The sequence below is a fragment of the Rhinoderma darwinii genome, chromosome 3 (assembly GCF_050947455.1).
Source record: "Rhinoderma darwinii isolate aRhiDar2 chromosome 3, aRhiDar2.hap1, whole genome shotgun sequence".
NCBI classification, from domain to species: Eukaryota; Metazoa; Chordata; class Amphibia; order Anura; family Rhinodermatidae; genus Rhinoderma; species Rhinoderma darwinii.
Genome location: NC_134689.1, coordinates 236,603,006 through 236,617,997, shown reverse-complemented (window position 1 = coordinate 236,617,997; position 14,992 = coordinate 236,603,006). Strand labels below are relative to the sequence as shown.

Genomic DNA, 14,992 nt, shown 5'->3' with positions numbered 1-14,992 from the left:
GGGGCAGTACTTATTGAGTACACAAAATACTTTAGACAGCTATTAAAAAAAATATATACAATACCACTGTGTAAAACCTTACCCGGTATGGGCTGTTAGGGATATTAACTCCTGCCCATGAGATGATGATGGTGTGTTTGATTGGTTTGATTGGTACATAAACACACACATATGTGTTGTCCCCGTTGTCCTTGATCTTGATGTCAATGGGTGTTCCCTCTGCATCCTAAATTGGAAAATGAAATGTTAAATATATATTTTTTTACTGCATATACTCATTCCAATAAATGAATGGTGTACAAGTGTTTCATGTGTTCATAAAACTTCAGTTACCTGTGCATAGATCTTCAGCTCAGCAGTTCCAGCAGCACGGGCATCAATAGTGAATTCAGCAGGGTGTTCCACTATGACACCCGTGGGTTCCAGACCAGGACCAAATGCTTTCACCTGGAAATAAAAGAACCAATAAAGATGAACCTGCAAAAATATGGATTTCTGTAAACCTACCTATTTATGTACTTCTAGTCTCATCTGAGAAAGAGCCCAATGTATATTTTCTGTAATCCAATGGAGGATTATCTCCGTCTCCCTGGCAGGAAGTTCTACAATCCCCTAGTCAACTCCTAGTTCATGAGCTGGAATTATCCTCTGCTCCTTTGATGCTAGTAATAGTTTTCCAGTCATAGAAATTATGTTTGGAAAGGAACGAGGGATTAGAAGATGAGCCTACAAAGGTCAGAGCCCATTTAGACAAATGTGTCCTCCTCACCCTCCTTCACCACTTGTAAAAGAACAGCTGGTGTGAGAGACAGGGATAACTTTGAAATCGGAGAGGAAGAGGGAGTAAAGTGAATATAATTGTGAAGGTGAATGGGCATCTTAAAGAAGACTTGTCATCTCTCCTGACATATCTATTTGAGTAAATACTTGTATCCCCTATGAAATAACAATCCTGGAGCATCTTTTCTTACAACTCTACGTTCTGCCGTTCCTCTGTTATACCTTCTATATATTTATGAATAAATTGACAAATGGATGTTACCAGTTGGAAGTGTGCCCCTACACTTTCAATCAGTGCGGACAGAGTGAGACTGTGTAGGGACACACCTCTTTGCAAAAGAGGAAATGGTAAAACCTAGCTGTCAATTTAGTCATACATTTCCAGGAGGAATCACAGAGGAACGACACAAAGCAGAGTTCTGAGAAAATATTTCAGAACTTACTAAAATAGACATGTCAGGCGATCTGGCAGGTCTTCTTTAAGCAAAAACTACCTCAACTATTTATATAGAAAACTGTTAATAACATTTTCCAAAAACCTCTTTGCACCGCATTTTGTTTCCCCACTGGAGAGATAAATCCTGCCAATGCTCCCACTCTGGCTATTTAAAGACTAACTCAGCCCAAACATTTGGGGCAGATTTACTAATACTAATACAGTGTAAACTTAGACAAGGCAGGCAAAAAATGTGCCAAATTTATCCAAGTGGTGCATGCTGTATGATAAAGCTGGTGCATCTTGCTGAACATTTTAGACACTTTTGACCTTCTTATACCACCTATAAGTTGGCTTTGTTTCCGTCAATTTTTTGCAACAAAATTTTGGTGCTTTTTTTGAAGCACGTGTTGCATTTTAAGCCATGCCCCCGTCCTGGTAAACAATGCTCCCTTGTCGAGCATTTAAAAAAAAGTGTCTAAACCAGTTAATAAATGTGGCGCACAGCATGCACGCCAGAATTCTGGAGCATTTTGAATAGTAAATCCGCCCCATTATATGTAACGGTAGTACATTTACCCATAATGTGTAATCTAAATTTTGGACAGACTACATTATCACTTGGCTTTTACCTTCTCTGGAAAGGCTTTGTTGCTGGCTGGTAGAATGTGAGCAATGAAGGGGCTATCCTTGATATCTTCATCATCACATATCACATGCACGGCATACTCGCCAGGCTCAGTTGGCCAATAGCGAACATCACATGATCCATCTCCCTTGTCATCACATTCGATCTTTGCCTGTGAGGGCCCCTCAATGGAAAAGCCTAGAAGCAAAGGTGGCGTTACAATAGAGATCAGGAACTTTGTACACTAAGACAATGCCCCCTTAAATCACTTACCAAGAGTTCCAACTTCTGTACCAATGGCTTCCACTACAAAATCTGCTGATTTGCCCACCATGCCAGTTTCCAGGCCAGGACCCCATGCTCGCACTTTCTGTACTCCTACTTCAGGGCTTATAACGACCTCAAATGGACTGTATATGATGTAAGAGGTGACATAAGAATGAAGACTGGAAAACACAGCACTAGCAGACAGCATTCATAATCCACAAAAAACGTAATTCATCGACACTTAGTGAAAAACTGGCATGCTAAGGTAAATTGGTGCCTGAAATCCTAAGTACTATAGCACCATCAATGGAAACAAGCATCAATATCCCTCCTATTCTGATTATTATTATCATTATAATTATTATTATTATTATTATTATTATTATTATTATTATTATTATATAATACCAGAAAGTACTTTGCAATATAAGGCAGAAATTAATTGTAGAATATAAAAATTTGCACTATGAATAATAAAGTAATATCCATAAAAATCTTGTTCAGATTGAAGATAGAATACACATTTTTTAGACTTTTTCTTAACTGGTTTGGTTCAGAAAAGTTTTTAATCTCACCTTCTGGGAATTGCGAATCCACCCCATGTGATTGTTACAATGTACTTTCCTGGCACCGCTGGGTAATAGTCACACTCGTACACACCATCCCCGACATCGCGAACTTTTACGGGCTCCTCTGTGCCCTCTGTTAATTAGGAAAATGCAATAAGGGACTTATTTAATAGCATGTGAGGGTAGTCTGACTCATAATGAAAGTATTATAGATATTTTTTGTTTGTTTGATGTACAGTTTGAAGGGGAATTTAGTTTCAACTTCAAACGCTGAGTGTTTTTTGTGTACTTACTGGGTCCTTTAACTGATACTTTTAGCTCTCCACTTCCTGCACCTTTAGTGAATACTTTAAAATCTGCAATTTCTTTGACTCGAACACCTTTTGGCTGAAGTCCACGACCGGAAGCTCTGCAGGCATTAGGATTACAAGCTACAAGAAAAAAAAAAATATGTTCCATCCATGACTGTTGAGCCAGGCACAACTACCACCAGTTAAATCTACTTGAAATGTGATATAACTATAATATACAATACAGCACAATTTCCTGGGGATATTCAGCAAAACGGAACCCCAGAAAACACCCACATGTTATATAACATGTGCTCATATTTGAGTATTATGTATTTGCAGAACATGAGAACTCAAAGCCACATGCAACCGCAAACAATAGACATACAAAGTAGTATATTCAGATTTTGAAGACTGTGGTCCCCAATGGTGCACCTGATTCCCATGACAAACTCTTTTACTATGATAGGCGTAAAAAAAAAAAAATTCTTAGTAGTATGGGGAAAATCTATTAAAATGACTGTTACTATATGAGACTCAGTAAGAGTAAACATAAAAAAAATTATATATTCATAGATTATTAAACTGCACCTAACTTTGGATTTCCCAAGACAAGCGAATATTACTATTTGGACAAATAAATACAGATCCAATTACAAGGCCGCTAGTATTCCTGGCAATACTTATTTTTTTCTGTTTAAACCTCGATTTTTGTCTTAATTCAGTGATTTTTTTAGTACCGTCTTAATTGTACATCTGATCTAGAACCATAACCAATATGTCGACATATCGACTTTTGGGCATGTGCTGGATTTGTTGTATCTCTGTTGCTGCAGCAAACAAAAATCCCATTTACATAATGTGGCATAGAGCTGTGCGGCTTCTAGGACATGCAGCAGTTTATATAAACTGCCCTATCAATGGTATTTTATGCTGTTCCTTCCCCTTGATTTGACTTGTTTTAGCTGCCAATATGTGAGCATTGCTTCGGGCAGTTCATGCTCTACAGCATGCAAAATTACAATTAGGACACAGTTGTCAAACGATTCCCATGCACAGGCTAGACTGCTCTATCTGGGCAAGCCATGCTAAGGCTCTTGCCCTTCCACTCTTGCCAGGCCATACTAACTTGACTTGCGTGGTTTAGGTTTGGGTGGAGGTGGGGGAGCCACTTTCTTGGCTTTTTCAGGAGGCGGGGTGGCAATGGACTGAGGGGTGACCTGAAGGGGAGGGGTGCTGAGAGCCGGGGGCAAGACCGCAGCTATTGGAAAAGCAAAGAAACATAGGGGAGAGAAAGTCATATAAAGCAAAGGCGGAATTAGGCAGCACACTTACGGATACAAAATGGTGACCAATTATAAACGCAGACAATGACAAATACATACATAGTCAATGGCAGACAATGACAGCTATAAATCCATACACACATGCAGTGATTCATGCAAAATACTGGGCAGAATATGTGTGTTTTCTGACAGCAATTTTTAGATTTGTATGGCAATTTACCTGAAAATATAGACTCAAAAATAATAGAAGATTAAATAAGAGTTATCTATTAGGAAAACTCTGAGTTTGATCAAAAATCATTTGCAACTTCTCACATTTACTTAAAAATCTGAGTAATATTTTTTCACTTTGTTTAATTTCTACTGATTTTGAGTTACATGAAGGTTTCTTCTATATTAATTTCTAATGCTAAAATCAGAATTATCCTTCCTATTATTAGAGAGCAGTGACAGTTATACAACTAGAGTGAAGCTGTTATTATGGAAATGCGTATAAATCACTTTCCACAGGAAACCAACAGAATTTTGAAAGCAGCATTCTATATAACTGGACAAAAAGACCAGAAATAACTCAAAATGAAACAGTAAAACCAAGTATCTTTAAAGGCACTAAAAAAAATGATGCAGATTTTAACTGTGGAATGATGTTAAAAGTGAAAGGATGAGACAACCCCTTTTTAAATTGGTAATGATAGGGCAAACGCTCATTCATCGGCTGCTTGCATCGTTTATGCAACAATAAATATTATCATTGATGGCAGCACATCTCTCATGATTGAAATGTATGTGGACGAGCGATCATAGTAACGACCATTCGTCTCCATACATTACTGATCATTGCTCCCTTTGAAAGTAGCAAACGAGCGCCGATCAACGAGCTGCCTCGTTGATCGGCTCTCACTTTCACGGCCCATATTGGGCTGCATAAGAGGGCCTTAAAGAGGCTCTGTCACCAGTTTATAACTGCCCTATCTCCTACTTAATCGAATAGGCGCTTTAATGTAGATTATTACTGGTTGTATTTTTTTTTTTTAAACTTTTATTTTAAGTTATGAATAGTTTAAGATTTATGCAAATTGTTCTTAATGCTTTTTTTTTAATTTTCACCAAGTGGGTGTTGTAAAGAAAAGTGTATGACGCTAATCAATCAGCATCATACACTTCTCTTCATTCCAGCCCAGCTGGATGTCGCGAATTCACGCTGTGACATCGCTTCATCCCCCGAGTCCTTCACCGGAGCGATGGAAAACTGAACAGACATCGCCTCCAGCCACTGCACATTCGGATAAGCGTCCTGGCATGACTGAAGGCAATGGCTGTTCACTCTTCCGTCACTCCGGTGAAGAACCTGCGGGAGGAGGTGACGTCACAGTGTGATCTCGCGAGATCACGCTGTGCTGTGGATCAAGCTCGGCTGGAATGAAAAGTAGTGTATGACGTTGATTGGTCAGCGTCATAAACTTTTCTTTACAACTCCCACTTGGTGAAAAGTAAAAAAACAACCAGTTGAGCATTAAGAACAAATTTGCATAAATCTCAAAATGTTCATAACTTGGTCAAAAATAAACGTTTTTCAAAAAACCAAAAACCAAAACAGTAGTTATCTACCTTAAAGTGCCTATTAGATTAGGTAGGAGATAGGGCAGTTATAAACTGGTGACAGAGCCTCTTTAATGCCCTTTGATCAGCTGTTATCTATGGAAGCTGTGTTCAGTCATACGTTTCCCCTGCAATAAAAGAAAGGTAAGCCAGAAAAGGAGACGCTTTTACTTAGCAGCTCTCCACTCTGGCACATAGAAGGAAGTCTCGATTGGTGGTGATATGGATAGAGGCTGTCTTCATGAGACAGCCCCTTTTAGTTCAGTATCATGGTAAGACAGAGTAAAATATTATGTAATTGATAAATACATGAAAAGTCACATTTGCATGTCTACTAATATTAAGATATATACAATGGGATTCATATGCATATTATATATCTACAGGGACAGGAAGTTAATAAATGGTTGGAAGAGAAGAAAATGGTTCATTTGCTTTTGAGCGAGAGAGTGTGAGATAATTATTTTAGACGTGACATGTAATACAATGTATGACACAAAAACAATAATTTAGAACACAAAGTATGATGAGTGCACAGGACCTGGGACAATGATTTTATTAATATTTGACAGATGTTAGAAACTCACCTTCTGAAATGTTAACAACATAGGGACATTTGGGAATCTGAGTTCCAGCGAAGGTAATGTAGATCTTGTGAGGTCCCTCCATATTAGGTCTGTAAGTGCAGCGATAGATATTATCACCTTTGTCTTCCAGAACAACTTCCACTGTATCCTGCCGATTCTGGGGATCAACGATGACCACACCAACATCACCGGACCCAGCACCTATGAAAACCAAACATCTGTATCTAGAATCTACTGTATATCACAACTCTAAGACAGAAGAAAACACTCATCATTGATCAGAAATGGCTGCATTTTGTATAATAATATACTGTATACGTTGAAAGAATGTCTCCAGAATCCCTAGTAATCTGATATGTTTCTGCCAAACTTGATGTTTGCTGTTTTCTTTCCTCCTAAAACCTTTCCTTTTTTATATTTGTTCCACTGATGTAATTGAACTACTGTGTTATATTAACACCTACAACTAAGGTGACATTTACCTGCTGTGTAGATATCGAAGTATGTAGGCTTGTTGGCAACATTTCCCGCAGGTTCTAGACCGGGTCCTCGTGCTGTAACCTTGTTAGCGTCTCCAAGAGCCATGGCTACATTGACATTGAATGGACTGTTGTTGATGTTCTGACCAGCAAATAATACTGTGACCTATGGGATAGAGGAGGAGGTCTAGGTAAATGGTAGATGAACAACTGAGCACTTAAATTGGATAAGAAAACTTATAAAACTGTTCTCAGTTGGGTTTAGTTGAAATTTTGGTGTCCCTAGTGAGGGGCTCCTGGGGAACAAAAGCACTGGCAGGGATGGCAAACTGATTAAAAAAGATAGTTGATAAAGGGGTATAGTAGGTGAAGCAGTGACAATTTTTGACAATTGGCCTTCCCTTTTCCCCCCATTGGGTTCCTTTGAGGTAGAAAAAGACGTAGGGGATCTCTAAGAGAGGATGTTTTTCAGGGGTTCCCTTGTAGTAAAAAGGTTGAGAAGGCTGATAACTATTTCCTTGTGTTATTAATATCGAAGAATAAAAAATAACATCAATATAATACATAAATACTGTATAAGAAGAGCTGTAATATAGAAATACATAATGTTTTTCATACATCGAGAACTATCGACTTTTACAATTTTACCGAAGCCCTCATGTTAAGTGATAGATTTGTGTGTCTTACCTTGTGGAGGCCTGCCACCTTTGGCACGTAACTGACCGAATATGTTCTGTTCTTGTCATTGTTGGGGATAACTTTGGCCTATAAAATAAAATATAGATTAATAGATATAGGAAAGGAAATACATCTTTTTTTTTATATGTAGGAGTCTTAGTAGTAAACCACCCCTGGGTAGGCTTATTTTTAACAAGATAAGTCTTAACCTCTTCAGTGTGTCCTTCAGGATCTTCAACAAAGACAAGCACTTCTCCAAGACCAGCCTCAATAGTTTCTACTGTGAAAAAGGCGGGTTTCAAAACCATGTTTCCCTGAGGTTCAATACCTGGAAAAGATGTAATATCACATTTAACATGTAGCAGCAAATCAGAAATATAACGTCAAACATTTCAATAGCCATAATATTATTACACACGATTAGATCTAATGTAGAGACATGCATGGCGGTGCATGGATTGTACCACTGGTACTCAATGAGGTATCATATTCTCGGAATACCTCTGTAATATGGCATAATTAAGATTTAACTGCGATTATTTAAAAAAAATTCATGGGCCAATTTTCCTTATATGCAGAGGTACATGTAGTAATGACCAAGGTATGGTCCTGTTTGGAACCTCACTGCACTGAAAGGTATGTTCTATTTACTTTTGTATTCCACTATATTTCAAGGACATTTCAGGAGCTGTATTAATAGCACTGACCAAGCTGTGGGCTCATTCCTTCATCTGTAGAACTGCAAGGAGATGCTGGAACTCAATAAGGCCCCACCGGAGCTTATGTTTTGGTCCTGCCTGTCTCCCAATTGTCCAAAATTGGGAGTTTTGGCAGCAGACAGTTTCACTGCTACAGATCAACATATTGTATCAATCGTGACGCTGCCAAGTAGAGATGGAGCAGAGCGGATTGAGAGCATGAGCTCACCCAGACATCGTGTTACACTAAAAGAGCCAGCAAAAAAAAGGAACTGCGGGGGCTACCTGATCTCTCACTTTAACCCTTACCTACTAACACGAGGGGTCTGTTACTAAAGGTGATCTAAAAATACATTTTTAATATGATTAATTAAAGAAACCATTTTAAAGTTTCCCATATTGTCAGAAAAGCATTGATAACACATATTTCCCATACCTGGCCCATAAGCAATGGCTTTCTTGGGATGCAGTTGCTTAGATCGAAGAGGTGCGCCAGGCTTCAACTTGGCCTTGGGGAACTGGGACAGGTAGGTCATGACTGAGTGTTCGTCAACATTAGGATCCACAATCTCTTCAGGGGCGATAACCTACAATACATATCAAGCATTATACTAGTTAGACAGCAGATATTATGAGTAGTATGTACAGTTATAAAAGTATTTTATTTGTAAATCACATTGCAGTTAGTTTATTTTCGTTATTGTAGACATTTAGACTATGTATATTATGTAGACATGTAGACTATGTATATTTCAGAAATTATAAGTTGATAACATTATGTTTAGTTTCATGTGTGTAGAAGGCGGAAGGCTTTTAGCTATAGAAATGCTAAACCTAAGGCTGGGACTTAGGGCCCTTTGACATGGGCCAATGGTCGGGTGAACAAGGACACTTTCGGATGCTCATTCCGATTATTAGCCCATTTAATAATGGCAGCGATCAGCTGGCAAATGAACAAACGCTTGTTAATTAGCTGATCGGATCTTTTACGCTGCCTAAAAAATGATCGTTTGTCGGCAGCACTTTTCCCAGTGTAAACAGGGTATGTGCTGCTGACAAGATGCAAAATGTATGGGGATGACCGATCGTATTAACGATCAATCGTCCCCATATAGGCACGATCATTTCTTTATATGTAAATGAGCGCCAATTGACATACCGTTCCCTTCAATCGGCACTCATTACCGGGCAGTAAAAATCTGCCTGTGTAAAACCACCCTACGTTCTTGTAAGACTGGCTGCCAACCTGACAGCAGACATGCAGGCTGTTTTAGAGTACTTCTGTCATGACTGGGACCTATTTGTGGGGTCGGAAGGTGAAGACACAGCTCAGTGGTGACCATCGGTAGGAAGCTACTCATTGCAGTCAAAGACTTGTTGGATAGTGATTCTTCTCACTTGTCCATAGCAGTTGCACCCCCTTCTATCTTTTATCATTGTTCTCCTACATCTAACATTTTAGATTATATTATTGCTGTTTTGGTTTTTTTGGGTATTCTATGGTTATATACTGTATTTTCCCAAAAGTGTCCTAGATTATCTTTGTTGTTCTGTGTTTATCTTATTTTCCTTTAAAAGTGCCCACGCAATGAATAGCTTTGAGTAGAGATGAGATCATAGCCAATGATATATTCCGGAAATTTCTGCAACAAAGTTATAAATATATGTGCAGCTAAAAAGGTCTAAAGAAAATTATTCTAAAAGTTAATTCAGAAATGTAAGTGCTGAATTTATTTTTTTCTCTGTAAATAGCAAAATCCAGTTACAAGTGTAAACATATTGTGTGATAAAAAGACATTTTATGTTTTTTTTTTTGTTTCATACGAATTTATTCTGATCTTAGAAGGGCAACATTATGATTCTTTTAAGTCATGTATCTTCTCTGGTCTCTCACCTGTGGTACTCCTAACCAGTCATCTGCTTGCTGCATTGCCTCCCTTGCATTCTCCACAGGCTGGTTGGGGTCCCATGCTTCCCAGTCTGGGCAGAGACCTACAAAAAGAAGGGCACATTTTTTATGTTCTTGTTTATATTATTGGCACTATTATTATTATCAACCTGTAGCTGACTGATCTATACACTAGGTAGACATATTAGCAATCTTAAAAGCTTACACATGCAGAAGTTTGCTACATAGCAACCAACAATGCTGGTATTTATTATGCTATGATGAAAACATGTTTTTCTGTTAAATTTGTCCCCATCATTGTAAAAAAATCTACGTGTGTAAATGGCCATTTTAGACCACTGACCAGATAATAAAATATGGGGATGTGCGTCTGATTTGGACCAAACTGTGTAAATCCCGTCCAAAGAATCAGTGAATATTACATTAGAAGAATTATCTTAGTCCACCATGTCCACTTATGAAATTTATGCATGAACTTTGTAGAGTAGATGATAGAATAGGCTTAAAGGGGGTTTTCCACTACTGGACAACTGATGACCTATTCTCCAGAAAGGTCATCAGTACATGATCTGTGGGGGTCCGACACCCGGACCCCGCACTGTTAGGGCACGTTGAGACGTGGCGGAATTCTTCCGCTGCATATGTTGGTGCAGATTTCGGGCAATTACGCAACGAATCTGCACCAACATTTGCACATTTGACAGGTAATTCAGACGTTGCAGATATCACAGCGGACTTGCCACAGATTTCAGTTTTTGCATTGCAAAGGCTGAAATACACAGTGAAATTCCGCTTCTTCTCCGCAATGTAATGAGCATGCTGCGGAGGGAAAATTATGCACCGCAGCCTAATTCTGCACAGTTATTTTCTGCAACGTCTGAACTAACTTTCCTAAACATGTATAGAAACAAATGTAAAAAACGGCCGCTGCAGAATTCCACTGCGGACTGTCCGCAGCTGAATTCAACAGCAATTCCGCCACGTGTGAATGTGCCCTTAAGCCGCTCCGGCTGCCTCCGAGCATTGGACCTACATGATGGAAGCAGTTGGCTCCTGCCACTGAATAGCAGCCGAGCTGCAGTACAATTCAAGTGAATAGGAGCAGAGCTGCAATACGGCAGCACGGCCGCTATAATATGTACGGAGCCAACGTCTTCCGTCTCCATACATCTCATAATGGGCCATAACATCCGGTGCCCAGAGGCAGCCGAAGTGGCTTAACGGTGCGGGGTCCGGGCGTCGGACCCGCACCGATGATATAATGATGACCTATCCGGTGGATAGGTCATCAGTTGTTCAGTAGTGGACAATCCCTTTAATACTCATCATAAATGTAGTAAATGCATTTTACAATACAGCAGAATACACTCGTGCTGTAAGATGTAAATAATAAAAGATGAAAAATATAAGTGTACATACGAATCTTGTAATATGAAGGGTAAAGGAATGCTGAACTGAAATGTATCAATGTAACCTGTTTTATTCGCTGTGTAAGTGATCGTGTAAACTGGAGTATATTCTCTGCCTCTTGCCTTATATGAGATTACACACTTCTCTCCCCCACCCTCCCTCTGTTTGTCAGACGGACAGGCTGCTTAACTGGATAATGTTACAACTGCATTTCTCCCTTGTCATGGAAAGTTACATTGAAAGCTGTACTATGCCTATACATATAAGAACAGACCTGTCCACTTCAAACAGTAAAACCTTATCACTTCTGTACATGGACCCCAATGCAAAAGCTTTACCAAGGCCCAGGTAACAACTTTGTAGTCTGCCATAGATGAATACATCAGAATATAGGCTTTACATATTATATAAAAGTAATGTTCTTTATATAGGGTGATATAGTGATCTTATATCACATCGAGGGTTCGGTTCTGACCGCAAACCTCAGTACTCTGTATAGCTACATGACTAAATGCACCATTGAAAAAAAAATGTATCAAATTAAAAGGTATTTATTGTTACTGCTAACAATTTAAAATATATATTTGTCTAATTTATTTTTTAAAGTTCTTGGGGTACAGATATGATCGATTTCCAAAAAACAAAAACTGATCATAACAGACCTGTTGTTTAATCTCATACAACTAATGTAATACTGAATTCACTGTGGTAACATATGTACATAAACGATGCTGATAGGGTCATCCGTCTTCTCTACTCTTATAATACAATTTTATGTAGTGTATGTGTATAAAAAAGGCAGATATTGGAAGAAAGCAAAAGCACACATAATTCCGCCTGTTATTTTACATCCCAAAATATTCAGGGGGAGGAGATGTCCCAGGGATATCTAGGAATATTTCTGCCTATGACCTAATACTTGGATGTCGATTACAAGGATCCAGATCCCGCGGGTTGTAGTGCGCTCTTTAAATTATACTTATTAACCTATTTTGTTACCAAAAGAGCCTAAAATGTAGGTATTGCTGAGATTCTCTCCAGAGTTACAATACTTAAAAGAAAGCATCTGTAAAATGGTCCAATTCCCTAAACTGAACCGTTCATTTTTTATATATTATATCGTTTATGGTTTAGTAGACATTGCCAGTCCGTGGTTACATTGTGGTTTGTTTTAGCTTCACAATATACACTGAATTTGTATAGGATCGATACAGTATTTTGCACTGTTATAAACATTTTAGCCTTCTGCACATATCTATAAATCACCCTGGCAGCTGAACTCCTACATTACTTTCATTAGAACTACTTTGCATTACCCATGTATATATCTAAAATGGACTAAGTACACTTTACGTACCTGGTGCACAGTTGTCTACCAGTGCACCCAATGCCTTTCCATCCTGCCAGTCCCGGTGGAAGTTAGTGATAGGTAGCTGTGGTATTTTGTTCTGAATCCATCCCAGAAGTCTTTGTTTCGGTGTTTGCTTCTTGACATCTTCTTCATCTTCATCTTCCCACATAGGCATAGAGATAGAGTAATGCAGAATGAGTGTCCAGATAAGACCCAGGATCAGCTTGAGGTTTCCATCCACAATTGCTTTTGAATCTGCAAATAAAGGAAGAGGGACAAAACGTTAACATTATTGTTTACAAAGTGATTATTTAGCTATTTTGGTACTAGCAAAGTTCCATTTTATTGTGAACATATATTAATCCCTTACTTTTTAATCCAATTTAAAAAATTGTACAATACCCCGTTTTTGACAAGCATAAATAGTTGACGCCAGTATGACCACTTTGTTAAAGGCCCGTTTACACCGGCCGACAATCAGCCGGTGCAGCGAGCGCCGATCAACGAGACATCGTTGATTGGCGCTCGTTTGCTCCTGTCACACGGAGCTATGGATGGGGACGAGCGGTCGTTACTCTGATCGCTCGTCCCCATACATTATTATCGTGTTGGCAGTGCATCTCCATGTTTACACAGGGAGATCTGCTGCCGACAACGATAATATTTTACTTTTTTAAAACGATTCGACCAGCAGATGATCGTTGGCTCGTTCATCTGCTGATCGCTGCCCTGTTTACACAGGGCAATTATCGGCAACGAGCGTTCTATGAATGCTCGTCTGCCCGATAATCGTCCAGTGTAAACCCCCTTTACTCTACAACTTGAATGATTGTGTTTGGCTGGAACGAACAGCCAATCAGGTGTGGTACATAAGAATTGGATCAGGAGCTGGGCATAAGAGGACCATTGGTAGGGCTATGTAGAGGGAAGTTTTTACACATGGTTTTAGGTAGATCATTTTTACTATACAACTAATCTTTATAGTGTAGTATAGAGCAGAAAATAGGAAACTAGTTATGAAAAGTAGACAGGAAAGCTGTATATTCTTGAAGTATACTGTAATGTATTAACACTTGCTTTATTTGTATTCTTGTTATGTTATTTTATTAAATTCTAGGATCATTTCGATTAAATTCTAAGTTAGTTTTATTGTTCGGAAGCAAGTAATCATTTATCATGCATAATCATCAATTAGTGAAAATTACTGGGAAAACATCACCAAGTTTCCACAGGGTAAGTAGGTTTAGTGTATGTTCACACACAGCCGATTTGTTGCAGAAATTTCTGAAACTGAGGCCTCATTTACACGAGCGTAATATACGCGCGTGCGACGCGCGTGCTTTTCACGCGTGTCGTACGCACCTATATTACTCTATGGGGCAGTGCAGACGATACGTGAATTTTGCGCAGTGCGAGTGCGTTGCGTAAAACTCACTACATGTTCTATAATCGTGCGTATTTCGCGCATCACGCACCCATTGAAGTCAATGGGTGCGTGAAAACCACGAAGGTCGCAGGGAAGCACTTCCGTGCGAACTGCGTGATTCGCGCAAGAGCTGTCAAACTGAATGTAAACAGAAAAGCACCACGTGCTTTTCTGTTTACAAACATCCGAACGAAGTGTCTTAGAGATGACCGAACCGAACTTCACCGGGTTCGGCCGAACTCGTTTTGACCGAACCCGGCAGGAGACAGTCACTGTCCAGGGTGCTGAAAGAGTTAAACTGTTTCAGCACCCTAGACAGTGACTTCCGATCCCAATATACGTGAACATGTAAAAAAAAAAAAAAGTTCTGACTTACCGATAACTCCCGGCTTCTTCCTCCAGTTTGACCTCCCGGGATGACAATTCAGTCCAAGTGTAACCTGCAGCCAATCACAAGCCAAGCACAGGCTGCAGCAGTCACATGGACTGCCGCGTCATCCAGGGAGGTGGGGCCAGATGTCAAGAGAGGCGCGTCACCAAGGACGCGTCACCAAGGCAACGGCCGGGAAGTTCTCGGTAAGTACGAACCTCTTTTTTTT

At 39.4% G+C, this 14,992-nt stretch overlaps 1 protein-coding gene across 2 annotated transcripts in view; it reads right to left on the bottom strand.

Moving 5' to 3' along the window:
* FLNC (filamin C) overlaps positions 1 to 14,992 on the bottom strand; it is a 59,054-nt gene that overhangs the window by 23,288 nt on the left and 20,774 nt on the right. For both annotated transcript variants that reach the window (XM_075857554.1, XM_075857555.1), the window contains exons 2-14: positions 12,974 to 13,222; positions 10,192 to 10,289; positions 8,734 to 8,884; positions 7,809 to 7,927; positions 7,609 to 7,686; positions 6,925 to 7,087; positions 6,443 to 6,643; positions 2,974 to 3,111; positions 2,687 to 2,813; positions 2,118 to 2,254; positions 1,849 to 2,042; positions 334 to 447; positions 83 to 226 (exon numbers count right to left, since the gene is read on the bottom strand). In XM_075857554.1, coding sequence (XP_075713669.1) covers positions 83 to 226; positions 334 to 447; positions 1,849 to 2,042; positions 2,118 to 2,254; positions 2,687 to 2,813; positions 2,974 to 3,111; positions 6,443 to 6,643; positions 6,925 to 7,087; positions 7,609 to 7,686; positions 7,809 to 7,927; positions 8,734 to 8,884; positions 10,192 to 10,289; positions 12,974 to 13,222 — 1,913 coding nt within the window. The remainder of the gene's footprint in view (positions 1 to 82; positions 227 to 333; positions 448 to 1,848; positions 2,043 to 2,117; positions 2,255 to 2,686; positions 2,814 to 2,973; positions 3,112 to 6,442; positions 6,644 to 6,924; positions 7,088 to 7,608; positions 7,687 to 7,808; positions 7,928 to 8,733; positions 8,885 to 10,191; positions 10,290 to 12,973; positions 13,223 to 14,992) is intronic.